General features: G+C 37.1%; 1 protein-coding gene across 3 annotated transcripts in view; it reads left to right on the top strand.

The window, feature by feature from the left end:
- iqsec3a (IQ motif and Sec7 domain ArfGEF 3a) overlaps positions 1 to 14333 on the top strand; it is a 176626-nt gene extending 162293 nt beyond the window's left edge. For 2 of the 3 annotated variants that reach the window (XM_056455457.1, XM_056455460.1), the window contains one exon: positions 12648 to 14333. In XM_056455457.1, coding sequence (XP_056311432.1) covers positions 12648 to 13100 — 453 coding nt within the window. In that variant the 3' untranslated portion in view covers positions 13101 to 14333. The remainder of the gene's footprint in view (positions 1 to 12647) is intronic. The other variant, XM_056455458.1, reaches the window with a different exon arrangement.
- Positions 14334 to 14776: the final 443 nt, after the last annotated feature.

Genomic DNA, 14776 nt, shown 5'->3' with positions numbered 1-14776 from the left:
TTCTTACAGTTGTAGTCATATACACTTGGGAAAATAGCAAATATAATTTTTTTAAACTATATATATATATATATATATATATATATATATATATATATATATATATATATATATATATATATATATATATACTTTTATTCCTGCTTGTCAAATTTTTTTGCCGAGGGAGTAAATGGCCTTGAATATCAAGATTAGAAATATATTGTTTGTTGTCAGCACATACTTTCTTCAAATGTGCACTTTACTGGGCGTAACAGGTAGATTCACGTCACCACAAACCTCCAGTAGATGCTTATTAGTTTCTTCCATCACATCCGCATAATCATGATCAAATTTGTTGCTGATCACAGCTATATCCTCCACTTTTCTTCCTCTATGTGCCATCTTTAGATGATGAAAAACTATTTGCTACCAATTAATTAGGGGAACTTCAAGGAACACTAAGAAAAACTTTGAGACTCAGCCAGCTGTTTCAAAATGCTGCTACCTAGTACGCCATCTTGGCCCCGCCAAGAACTTGATACTTTCTGATACATGAACTTTCTGTGCTGAAGGATGAATAAATCGAAGCACACGGCCTATAAGTCACACCCTATATTGTGACAAACTAATCCTCAGGCCCCTTTGGTCAGCCCCAGGAACTTTTTAATGGGTGGGTGGACTCAATAGAAATACTGACATTTTCATCGCCTAATTGAATGATTCAAGTCGCAAACGAGACAATAAAAAGGACAGTGCGTCAGGTTAAAGGTGATTTGCTAAATTCTCCCTAATTCTCCCTAATTCTCCCATGGTGGGGCAATGGGTAGCACATTCACTTCACAGCAAGAAGGTCGCTGGTTCAAGCCTCGGCTGGGTCAGTTAGCATTTCTGTGTAGAGTTTGCATGTTCTCCGTGTGCTCCGGTTTCCCCCTAAAAGTCTAAAAACATGTGGTACAGATGAATTGGGTAGGCTAAATTGTCTGTAGTATGTGTGTGAAAGAGTGTGTATGGATGTTTCCCAGGGATGGGTTGCAGCTGGAAGGGCATCCGCTGCATAAAACATATGCTGGATAAGTTGGCGGCTCTTTCCACTGTGGTGACCCCAGATTAATAAAGGGACTAAGCCGAAAAGAAAATGAATGAATGAATAATAAATAATAATAATAATAATAATAATAATAATAATACATTTAATGTGAGCACAACTAATAATAATTACAGATTAGAATGTTCAGGGAGTAGGAGGCATAAGCCTAGGCTTCACATTACTCATCCATCCATTTTGTGTGCAATAATCAAAAAAATGAGAGAGGAAGAAAGTGGGAGGAGAGAAGATAGAGAAAGAGATGGGGAAAACATACACATTTAAGCAATATAATAATAAATATAGCTGCAAGCAGCAATAGTGGGACCAGGCAATGCAGAGGCACAATTTTCGATCAGCATCAAACTGATTATCATAATGCTCTTACAGCAGCTAAGAGGGAATTTTACTTGAGCTATTAGTAGTAATAGTTCTAATTCCAGAGTGTTATTCTGTGCAGTTAACAGTTTGATCAGACCCTCTCATAACTCCCTCCCTCCCACTATAGAGCGATGTAATGAGTTTCTCAATTTTTTCACTGAAAAAATTGATGACATATTCAACTCTATTGCCTGCGATAATGCTCTCATCTCTATTGAGCTGCTTCCTTCTGTCTTTCCTGCATCTGGGTTCTCAACTTTTAACGCTGTGGACTCTATTCTATTACACGTATTGTACTGTCAATGAATTCTTACACTTGATCCATTCCCTACCACTATTTTGAAGCATTCTGTATCTGTCTTTGAGCCTGTATCTGTCTTTGTGCCTATCACTGCTATTGTTAATGCATCCCTCAGTGATGGGATTGTACCACCAGCATTGAAGATGACTGCTATAACACAGGTTCCTAAAAAGACTGGCAGCGACACTGCACTGTTGTCAAACTATCGACCCATCTCAAATTTACCATTTGTGGCTAAAGTCCTTGAACGTGTGGTGGTGAACCAACTCCATAATCATCTTCATGCAAACACTCCATTTGAGAAATTTCAGTCTGGTTTCAGAGCAGGTCACAGTACTGAAACTGCTCTAGATAGGGTCGTAAATGACCTTCTTCTAACTGCAGATAGTGGGGCCTGTGGCATTCTCGTCTTATTAGATCTCACTGCTGCTTTTGACACCATATATCACAGTATACTGCTGGACAGGCTCAGGAAGTGGATTGGTTTGTCTGGTACAGTAATTAACTGGTTTGTCTCTTATCTCGCTGACAGCTCTCAGTTTGTCTGTTTGGGTGCTCATAGATCTCGGACTGTTCCATTGTATCAGGGTGTTCCTCAGGGGTCTGTCTTTGGTCCACTACTGTTTAGTATTTATATGTTGCCTCTTTGCCAGATTATGAGTAAATATGGCTTGGGGTACCACTGCTACACTGATGACACTCAAATCTATGTTAGTGCTCGCCCCGATCTTAACACTACTACGTCAGTTTTATCTGCCTGTCTTTAAGAAATTAAATCTTGGATGAGTTCCAAAACTTATTAATTGGCACCCCTACTAAGGTGAGCCAGTACACGGATTTCACACTTTTGGTTGATAATGTTCAACTGTCTCCTTCTACCCAGGTGCGTAACCTTGGGGTGCTCTTCAATGCACAGCTCAGTGCACTTAACAAAAAAGTGCTTCAATGCACTTAACAAATGTCCTTCTTTCATCTCCGCAATATTGCACGGATTAGAAAGGCTTATCCATGCCTTTATTACATCACGTCTTGATTTTTGTAATTCACTTTTTGGGGGTTTGCCTACAAGTTCTCTCAGAAGACTACAATATATATAAAATTCCGCTGCACGGGTTCTGACACACACATCATCACGTCACCATATTACTCCTGTGCTACAACAATTACACTGGCTTCCTATTAAATCACAGTTTAATTTTTAGTCCTTGATTTTAACTTTTAAAGCAGTGCATGGGCTAGTACCCGGTTACATCTGTGACCTGGTGACTCTCACTACCCCAGCCCGCAGTCTTTGTTCTGCATCGGAACTCACCTTATATCAGCCATGGTGTAAACTCAAGACCATGGGTGGGAGGGCTTTCTCATACAGTGTGCCTAAGCTGTGAAATGCACTCCCCACCTGCATTAGGAATGCTGCCTTTCTGGACTGTTTTAAGAAACTTCTTAAGACTCACCTTTTTAGCATTGCTTTTAACTTAGGATGATCATTTTGTTAACTTTTTATTCTATCTTATGGTTCATATTTATATTGTTTTATTGCATCTTTTATTGTTGTGCTGTTTTGCTTGTATTGCTAGTATTTTGCTTTGTAGTGCTTAGAGTTTATAAAAAGCGCATTACAAATAAAATGTATTATTATTATTATTATTATTATTATTATTATTATTATTATTATTATTGCATAAAAATAATAAGCATTGCAGAGATACAGCCTCACCTGTAGTTTGGCATCATGCCAGCACAGAGACAATGTATTACAATAATCCAGATGAGAAGAGATGAAGGCATGAACAACCTTCTCCAAATCACTGAAAGAGAGGACAGACTTTAGCTTGGCAATAGATCTAAAATAGAAAAAAATATTTTTGACAACCGCATTAATTTGACTATCAAATTTAAGCTCAGAGTCAAAAATAACACCAAGACTTTTTACAGAGGAATGTAATTTTTTCAGGAAGCAATGACAGATTGCCATTCCAATCTGTACCTTTTAGACCAAAAACAATCAATTCACACTTGTCCTCGTTCAGATCGAGAAAGTTATTCGCCTGCCAACCCTTCACATCAGCCAAATAATTTAACAAAGCCTGAAGGGAGGATTGATCCCCAGATTTTATGAAAGTAAGCAAATGGAAAACAAAACTAGACCAAGTATCGAGCCCTGCAGAACCCCACACATTAATTGTTATTGCTTAACCTTAATTGTTGAATAACAAGAGTTGCCCAAACTGACTGATATAGTTTTATTCTTCAGATATGAAGAGAACCAGTCCAAGGCTAGACCCTGGAGAGCAGCGTGTTCTCTAAGCCGATCAATGAGAATGTTAAGATCGACTGTATCAAAAGCAGCCGTGAGATCCAATAATAGAGGAACAACAGGGCTACCTGAATCAACCTCCAACAAGACATCATTTGAAACCCCTAACAAAGCAGACTCTGTGCTATGACCAGCTCTAAAACCTGATTAAAAATTAATCAAAAATGTTATTATTCACCAGGATCATTCAGCTGTACAGACACAGTCTTCTCTAAAATCTTTGAGAATCAAGATTCCCTTTCTTTAGTAGAGGCTGAATAACAGCATGTTTAAAACTACTAGAGACAATACCGACAAACAACTATTAACAATTGAAAGCACAAAGGACCAATTGAGTTACATGAAGAACCAGAAGGCTTCATATGTGCAACAATGTCATTACATTATGTAAACAAAAATCATTACACCTATCAACACAAATTTAATAACTTTGTGTCACCATGGTCTAAAAATGTCAAATTTGAAAAAAAATTTTGGCAAAATTTGACGAAAATCGGATCAACGGTATAGCAGTTAAAAAAGTAGCTTTTCAATTTGCATAAAAATGGCAGACAGGATGTTTGTCAAATTATGGAAAATTTGAAATCAATGCATGCAAGACTTTCCAAGGAATCTATCAAGACCAGTCACAGACAATGAGTTCAATGTAGCAGAAGTTATTAGCAATTTTTTTTAATTGGTCACAAGGTGGTGCTGCTCTAAGCACCTTCAAGGCATGGAGTTAAAGCTGCACACCAATTTTGGTGACAATACCTCAATGCGTTTATAAAATATTGAGATAATTGGATATAAACCGACTCAGAATGTCCCTTTGAATGTAATGAGACAAATTAAGTGAATTTTGGCCAAGGGCTTACAAGATATTTGCAAAAATAGTCATATTTTGTATCGCCAAAACTGTGCAGGCAAACTCAGAACATAGATGTCTTAACATAGAGCTAGTTTGGTGAGAATAGCCCAAAGCGTTGGGGAGATATGGCCCTAAATTCATTTTTTACATCTTTGAACAATTCGTTTGCATACTTTTTCACAGCCGTTTTCACAGTTAGTTTTAGTACTTTAGTACTTTTTGTCACCATGGACTGAAGATGATCTGGTTCAATTTTGGTGACAATTGAACTAACCGTCTAGAACAAGGTTGAAAAAGTAGGTTTAACAAACTATTAATTTTAGAAATAAAAACTAAACCTTACGATTTTTTTAAATTTGGTATCATTTGCATTGCCATAAGCCAATGAATCAGGGGAAAAAAATGATATTGCAACTTATGGTTCAAAAGTTATTATCATTTCAAAATTGCAACCTTGGACAAGTGGTGGCACTAGAGTTTGACATAGAGGGTCCAAAATTGGTCAATTTGAAGAATCCTCTATTCGTGTGCCAAATTTTATAACTTTTCTCACATGGGCTGCCATTCAAATCACGGCGGAAGAATAATAATAATAACAGGAACCGGAACAATAACAATAGGTGCCTTAATAATAAAAATATTAATAATAATGAATCAAATTATATTTTCATTATAATTAAAGTTTGTAAACACATTGCTTTTAATGGTAAAGTTTGTTGTTTTAATGGCTTGTATGGTTTGGGACTTGTGGAGCTGCGCATCAATGGATTTGCTCTTGAATGTTTTGGACTCTCAGCAGTGAAAATTAACACTGAACTGAACTAAATTAAACTTAAACTCTGAAACCTGGACTGACACAGTTTTAATTTACTATAATTGTTTATGTTAAGCTGCTTTGACACAATTTACATTATAAAAGTGCTATAGAAATAAAGATGAATTGAATTGAATATATATTATATATTATTATATAAATTCATATATATTCATTCAGGCTAAAGCTAGTAGCAGATGGTCGAGAAACTAAATAAAGCTTGTGATAACAAGACATTTTGAATAAATTCTGTTGTAAAATATTATGAAGGCTATGTTCACCTTAGTAAAAAAAAAAGAAAGATAGTAACAAATAAGGATGTATTTTATGATACAAATAAATGGATGTATCCATACAACTGAGCTACAAAGCATCGTGGCCGCAACAAGAATGACGTCGCATACATATGCCTAAAAACCACACAAGCCCCTCACACAAAAACTAAAAACAAACATAGACCAAACATAAATTTTCCAGGCCTGGTCCTCACTCCGGACCACTATGAGACTCGAAACTGGTGTGGCTCACATTCGCTCCACTCCCATGGCTCTCTGGTTGCTCAGCCCCATTCTCACTCAATACACAAATGAATAGCTCTGTTCCCAAATGAACCAATGTGTCTGGACACATTAAGGGTTTGTTGTGGAATTCTGTTTTAATAAATTAATGTAATCATTAATTGACTAAAGTGCGGCCTTTGCAAATAAACATTACATTATCAGTTCAATTATATTACATACACAGAAAACATAAGGCTGGCCAATAAAATAAAATTAAATTAAATAAATGCTTGTAATGAAAGTGTTTTACTTCCTTTCAACGAATATAAGAAATTGCTATTGTTGTGTAAAATTGTTCTGAATTGCAAAAAAATATTTAAAATTATATCTAAGTTTAAAAAAAATAAATAAAGAGGTCAAAGTCTTCAAAAATAAAGGAAAATCTTCAAAGTTGCTAGGCAGAAGCATTTATTGTTACAGCAAAATGCAACAATGGAGACAATCGGCCAAAGGTCTGATGAGTGTAGGCCAGCACACAGTTTACATACACTTATTTGTCTTAACACCCAAACTCACACACGCACACCTCCATTTGCTTCTCCACTAATCGGATCTCAGCTCTTCCAGGCTACCCAACCCATGGACAGTTGAGTAATTTTCTTGTCACCAATAGAGTCTCAGATTTTTTAGGGAGCCTACCCATGACCAATTAAGGTTTTTCCTTGCTCCAAATGTGGCAATTCAGCAGAAACAATACTCAACTATATATTGTTTACTACATTGAGCTGTCAATTGTAAGTTCAGCTAGAATTCACATGGGTAGTTTTAGGGTCATGGGACCTTGGAGGTTTCCGGCCACTGGCTCCTATTCTGTCCCCATTTAGCTACTTCATCAAAGTGCTTCTACTGTTCTCTTTATATGTTTGCTTTCTTTGCGTGAAATATAAATAAACAGCCAGCCAAACTCTGTTCAAGAGCCAGGATATGAGCTTCTTGCTCCCTTTAATCGTGTATTCACACAAACTAAGTAGTGGTTGAACGGAGTAAAACTATAAATGAAATGAAAGAAATATAGAATATTAATTATAAATGTTACAAGTTATTATCAATTTAAGATACAAAACGTATGCAGATTCATTACCAAGTCTGAAGTCTATTATGCATTAGTGTAGATCAGCACTAACAATCATCTTCTATCATGCATTTGACTGAACATATGCTACTACAATATAAAATATAACAGATTAAACAGTCAGATAAACTTACAGCCAATGCTTTCGGCAAAATTTAGAAGATGACAGAAAGATTCACGTGCTTTCTGCCTAAAGCTGTGGTCATACTTGACTTTTCTAACTATAGACTTCCATTCATACGCACGCGAATGCGTCAGACCGGAAATGCAAGGTGAGACCAATTGAGGACCAAAATGTGACTTCTCTGGACAGAAATTTAAAACATGGATCAATCACTCGCTTTTTTAAGCTGCGGTCACACTTGACTTTTCCTCCCATAGACTTCCATTCATACGCACGCGAATGCGTCAGACCGGAAACGCAAGGTCATGCGTCAAGTTTTGCAAGTTGCTGCGGTGCAAAGTTCAAGCTTGGTGAACTCTGACCTGCGAAATCGCATCACTTGACTGCGTGAGACCAATTGAGGATTAAAACATGACCTCTCTGGACAGAAATTTAAAATATTGAGCAATCGTTGGCTTTTTTAAATGTCTAATCATCTTGTTTAATCCCACCCCTTTTCGCAGCGCCGCACGACAGAATTTCGCACACACAAAGCCGAGTGTGACCGCAGCTTCAAGTGTCTAATCATCTTGTTTAATCCCGCCCCTTTTCGCAGCGCAGTATGACAGAACTTCGCACACACAAAGATTTTCATCCCATAGTCTTCCATTCATACGCAAGTGAATGCATCAGACCGGAAACGCAGGGTCATGCGTTAAGTTTCGCAGTTCGCTGCGGTGCAAAGTTCAAGCTTGGTGAACTCTGACCTGCGAAATCGCATCACGGGACTGCGTGAGACCAATCGAGGATCAAAACTGGACTTCTCTGGACAGAAATTTAAAACATGGAGTAAATCGCTGGCTTTTTTAATGTCTAAACATCTTATTTAATCCCGCCCCTTTTCGCAGCGCCGTACGACAGAATTTTGCACACACAAAGCCCAATGTGACCGCTGCTTCAAGCTACAGTCACACTTGACTTTACCCCCCATAGACTTCTATTCATATGCACGCGAATGCGTCAGACCGGAAACGCAAGGTCATGCGTCAAGTTTAGCAAGTTGCTGCGGTGCAAAGTTCAAGCTTGGTGAACTCTGACCTGCAAAATTGCATCACTTGACTGCGTGAGACCAATTGAGGATTAAAACATGACCTCTCTGGACAGAAATTTAAAATATTGAGCAATCGTTGGCTTTTTTAAATGTCTAACCATCTTGTTTAATCCCGCCCCTTTTCGCAGCGCCGCACTACAGAACTTTGCACACACAAAGCCGAGTGTGACCACAGCTTCACTCGTCTGTTGCTTTCGTTTCTCTAAACCGCAAAACTGCCAGAAATGCATCAAAATAAGAGTCCGGTGGAAATGGGCCAAAATAAAAGTCTCGGCATAAAGACTTGTATACAATAGCGAAAGGAAAACGAAACTTATTCTAGAATAACAATGCATTATAAAAAAAATGTTATATACCAAAGCACATGCAAATGATAATAATTAACATATAAATAATAATAATGATGCACACAAGAATGACTAATAATGACACAGGTAAGGGCTAATAATAAAATACATAGGTATGTAATAATAATGAATCCAAATTTCGTCAACACACAATGAATTCCCCATCATTACACACTTGTAAACACTGAATTATGATTCATTCCTTTATTGGCTTGTTAAGTTCATTTTATCTCATCATTAAAATTCAGTGGAATTTCAGTAACCTCCTAATTTGTAAAACTGTATATTGAAATACAACTGAAGAAAAAATGATTAGTCCTCTTGTGAAGTAAAAAAATGGTATTGCATCAAATATGTAAAAGTGTTGTTTAACAGATTTTGTTTTCAACAGTTTTATAAACTAATTTCTACTAACTAATTTGTCTAGTCGTTGCCATGATGACAATAATATATTATATATTTTACATAATATTTTACTAGTTTTTTACAAGATACTGGTATTCAGCCTAAAGTGCAATTTAAAGAGTTAACTATAGATTAATTATGTTAAAGAAAAATGAGGAAAGCCATTGGACAACAGTGGTTTGTTCTGCAGATATAAGGACATTTTTTTAAATCTTATTATATTGACATGCTTAATAGGCCTCACAGCCTATTTATATAAACTGCTTTTACTCCAGCCAGACTAAAATAAACAGCCTAAGACTTTCTCTGGAATAAAAACTATTAGGAAATATTCTTGGTCTATTAAGCATAACTTTTGACTTCACATACATGTATGTATGTATTAAATTGACTTTCATGAAATAACATTGCATGAAAAATTACAATACAAAATTCACACAATCATAAAAAAGGTGAAATGATAACAAACAGGACTTTAAACTAAGAGAGAAATATAATAGAGCACATGCACATCCTAATGACTTATTAGTAACATTTAGTTATATTAGATAGGTCACATTATGTTTTTACAAAGATGTGTTTTGTTTTTGTTTGCGTGTAAATATAAATAAATAAACATATGTAATGCTCTTTATGACTTTTTTTTTATTATCAATGAAAAAAAGGTATACAACAAAGCTGGGTATAAACCTTAGTAAAACAAGATAGAGAATAAAGTATAGTTTGTCAGTCTCATCCAATAAGCATTAAGCGGTCTTGTCAGCCAGTCGTTTCCCATCATGCTTTTTGTGAGCGCAATCTTTGGAGAGCAACTGCTGCCGACTGCTCAATCCAAGGTACCCGCAACTCTGACACATTTCTAACTGGCATGCATCTTGCGGTGATCACCGGTAATCGATTCTGTGCAGATTTTGGCCATCGCAAATGAGCCTATTCTCTCTGAGCTATGCGCTAGTTGAAAACATCTTCAGAATGCTATCAGCTTATCAGTGACCTGTGTGTGTGTGTGTATTGTGTGTGTGCTGAGCTAACAGCTGACAGCTGACAGGCCGGGGAACACACACACACACACACACACACTGTATTTCTGACGGCAGACACGTGAACTAGGAGAATGTTTTTCTTGCGCGCTTGAACCACATCTGACAGATTTTTTTTTATCAGCTCTGAGAAAACGGTCCCCAACCCCAAACCCAACAGTCATTTTTGCATTTCCTTTGGAAATCAGGGTTCCAGAATCTGGAGGGAGAGCAGAAAGGCACACAATTCACATTGCTTGAGCTCCAGTGTAAAGTTTCCACAATCAGTGATGGTTTGGGATGCCATGTCATCTGCTGATGTTGCTCCACTGTGTTTTCTGAGGTCCAAGGTCCAATGCAGCTCTATAGACCTTTTTCTTGGAATGCAATATTACCCATTAGGCTTTGCATGTATGCGCAAGAAGAATGCTAAGAACTTGCATGATGCGTGTAAACAGTCACATTTGGACAGCTTTGAAACGATAGTTTTAATCTATTTTACCTGCATTTATCTTATTTAAACTGATACTGTAGTTGATCAGCACCACCTCCTGGACTTATCATTTTAAAATTGTGATCTAATAGGATGGAAAACAACTGCTGTGAGGCATTTTCCCCTCGTTGTCAGACAGCATCTTCTGCAGTTTAAATGAAGCCTCGTCATGGCTAAAGTCACCTGTACTGTCCCACTAGCACACTGATTTAATAACTTTGACAAACTGAAAATAAATTGACATTTTGAAATGACAGAAAAACACAAACCGTGGTAAATACAACACACTAAATGAAACATAAACGGTTTGCGATTAGAATGAACATACAAATCAGCCAGTGGAGTATCAGTAACAGACTTTTATTGGTCATTTTTGTAAATTGCATGACTTACATACCTGTTAAGTTTCATGCTAGTAATCTGGTTTGCTCTATAAAGCAGTGAAGTATTGCGTGTGGCGCACACACACACACAGTACTTCTGACGGCAGACACGTAAACTAGGCAAACGTTTTTCTCGCACGCTTGAACCACATCTGACAGATTATAACAGCTTTAATACACACCTTTCAAAGTTGTGTCACAAAAACACTCCGTAATCCACTCAAAACTCTTTTGTAACTTATTTTCGGAGTGCAAATTACCGGTTGTAAACGCTGTAAACGGAAGTTCTTAGCATTCTACCGGAAGACACTAGTCGCTATGGTGCCCTCCATGCAGCAGCCAAGAAAAAGGTCTACACCAGAATGTTTTAGAGCACTTCCTGCTTCCTGCTTCCTCCAACTTTTTGACCAGACCCAACAATGCAGAAGACCTGAAAGACACTATCAGAGCAACCTGGGTTCAACACCTGAGCAGTGCCACAGACTGATCGACTCAATGCCGCGCCACATTGCTGCTGTAATTCAGGCAATAGGACCCCCAACTAAGTATTGAGTGCTTGTGCATGCTCATACTTTTCATGTTCAGATTTTTAAAATTCCTTCCTTTGTATTGGTCTTTTCTGAAATAAACTCTTGAAATATATCAGTCTGTGTGGAATGCATGTATACATATCCAAGTGTATACAAGTTTCACTTTTTGAATGGAATTAGTGAAATAACTCAACTTTTTGAAGATATTCTAATTACTTGACCAGCACCTGTAAATTAACTTTTTATCTTCATTCACTCATTCATTCTCCACTTTTTCAAAAAAAAAATGCATTTTGAACCTGAAATTAGAAGCCATTGTGAAAGTCAGTGGCTACCATTTTTTAGAATAACTTATTTTCTGTTCTGCTGGAGAAAAAAAAAAGGAAGAATAAAAGGAAACATAAATGTTTAAAGCTGCCTTAGGGTGTGTAACAGTGAGCACATTTTAATTTGGGGTTAACTATCCTTTTAAGTCTTAAATTATAAGTTTGATAGAAAGTAACGGCATGCATTTGGATGTGTGGTGGCTGTACTACATTGTCCAGTTACCCGCTTCCCATTGTTTAACACATCCTACCCTCCATGTCCCTCTCTTTCCTCTTAATGCTCTAGTGGTTTTTAAGGGAGAGACACAAGGGCCCTCAGTGTCCTCTTAATAACACACCTTAGTGTCACAAACACATGTTCCCTAAAACCCTGCACATCCGCATCTCCAATTCCAGCTTCCCAGTTTGTTTGTGCCCAAGAACACAAAAGCAACCCCCCTGTGCCACGTCCAAACACAACACTTTTTGCGCATGTCTTTTGTGATGTGTGTTCACCAGAGGGCTGATGACGGTAAAAGGAGAAGAGTCTTATAACATATCATGCTATCTCTGACTGTTTTCTAAACTAGGTGTCAATTCACAACAGGCTTCAGACGTTCCAGCTCAATGCGGCACCGCTGAGTCCTGAGAATGCTGCCCTTCTCAACCACCAGAGGGAGCCCATCCAGCAGCCACCATTGCAATGTGCCAGTCCCACAACTTCGCAGTCTTACCACCCTGTGGCCCTGACTGAGCTACGACCTGACACCCTCATCCAGTGCCAGCAAATTGTCAAGGTCATCGTCCTAGACAAAGGTGGTCACGGGCACATGGAGGCATTCCTTAGCCAGAGTCCCACACATCACCAGCTCATCCAGTCAGTTGTTACTACACCGGTGCATTCACCTGATGGGGGGAATGATGGCTCACAACCTCCGTTGCCTCCACCACCGCCACCATATAACCATCCCCACCAGTATATACCCCCAGATCCTCAACTTTCACTGCAGAGGACCCCAAGTAGCTCTCATAGCCTAATGTAGAGCCTAAACCCACAACAATTAAACACTCTTATATGCATATATTTATGGATACAGACTTTATTGACTGCAGAAATGTGAAGATACCATTTTACCTAATGTATATTTTGAAATGTATCGTCGTTTTAACAAATTTCTAAAACTACGTTTTTGTCTTTCTCTCCTCTCTCTGAGATTATATTGTTGAGTACTTGTCATTGAGAGATTTTTTTGTTTTGTTAAAGACACCCAACAAATTTAGTTTTGATTCCTTCAACACTTGTGGGAGCTAGTTTTAAATGTTAAATCAAATTTTTGCCTTTTATTAGTTTATCAACGTGTCTATCTATTTAGTGTGTGTATGCTTTTGACTGGAAAAAGATATATGTGCCAAAATGAGGACCCCTTTCACAGTGGATTTTGCACTGTTGAATGCTTAGGCTAGAATAAGTGTGTGCTTATAACAGAGATTATTTAGATTCCCACTAGGCACATATTTTAAAAAATATATAAGTTTAAGTGCTACCATTAGCCAAAAACTTCTTCCCTTGCTTCCTATGGCTGATGTTGTAATCCTGTAAAATGTGATTTACTTCTTTATCACCTGTCTTTGTAAATGCCTTTTAAGTCACTCCTTTAACTGATAAAAGTGTGTAAATTGAGAATGTAGAACGTTTTAAGACTCTTTCACATGACTTCTCAACATTTCCCAACATGACTGTCAAAACTAATATGATTTCAACATTCATATTATGTGCAGCTGATATTTTAAAATATATTGAATAATTAGCAATCAATTTGTTATGACATATCTTCATGAGAGCAGTGCCAATAGATGGAGATATTGTACCACACAGCTGTTCAATGTGTACCTTTGTATTAAGATGAACTGCAGTTAGTTGTCATCAAACCCATATATTTGCATGTGCTGTGTTTATTTTTCAAACCATGATTCCAATAGATCACACTACAATCTGCTTTGTTTCATTAGTGCAGCATTTTTGCACTAAAGTTACCTTTTTTTTTTTTGCAGAATTAGTGATTAATCTGTAGCAATGCATATGATCTCATTTTTACATTTTCATATGATCTGTTCAACCCCAGTGATATTTCTATTTATTTTGTATGTATTTCTATGTATTTATTTTTTAAAACATTCATGTTGTTTGTTGTTTGTTTGTTTTTGTGCGTTTTTTCTCATGTAAGATTTTATGAATTCAAATGGGTTTATCATTAAATTACAATTGATTGAGTTAATTGACAATTGTAAATTTGACTTTCTGTGGTGCAGAAGTGCAATCAACATGACCTTTGATAAAAATTTGACAAACCAATTTCCTTGGGTTTACTACATTTGTGATTCACTATCTACTATAAAATTGCATCAGCACACAGAAAGCTGTATTAAAGCCCTTATATGAGACACGTGAAAAGACTTTTACTGTGTGGCAGTGAATCAAAGGCTTAACAGCCTGTTTGCATTTTGCAAATAACCCTATTTGCATTGGCTGTAGTTTTTATGGTCAGGAATTTTTGAGAATACCTGAAAGAAGCACATATTTTAATTATTGTAGGTATATTTGAACTTAATGTAGTTAATTGGAACATTCCTGTATCTGAAAAGGCCTGTTGATCCCAGCTTTCATCTTGGACATGTTGTTTGTCTGCCATTTTGTGAAAAGATGACAGAATGTGGTATA

This window comes from Danio aesculapii, chromosome 4, assembly GCF_903798145.1.
Source record: "Danio aesculapii chromosome 4, fDanAes4.1, whole genome shotgun sequence".
NCBI lineage: Eukaryota > Metazoa > Chordata > Actinopteri > Cypriniformes > Danionidae > Danio > Danio aesculapii.
This window is presented reverse-complemented; position numbering and strand designations above follow the sequence as displayed.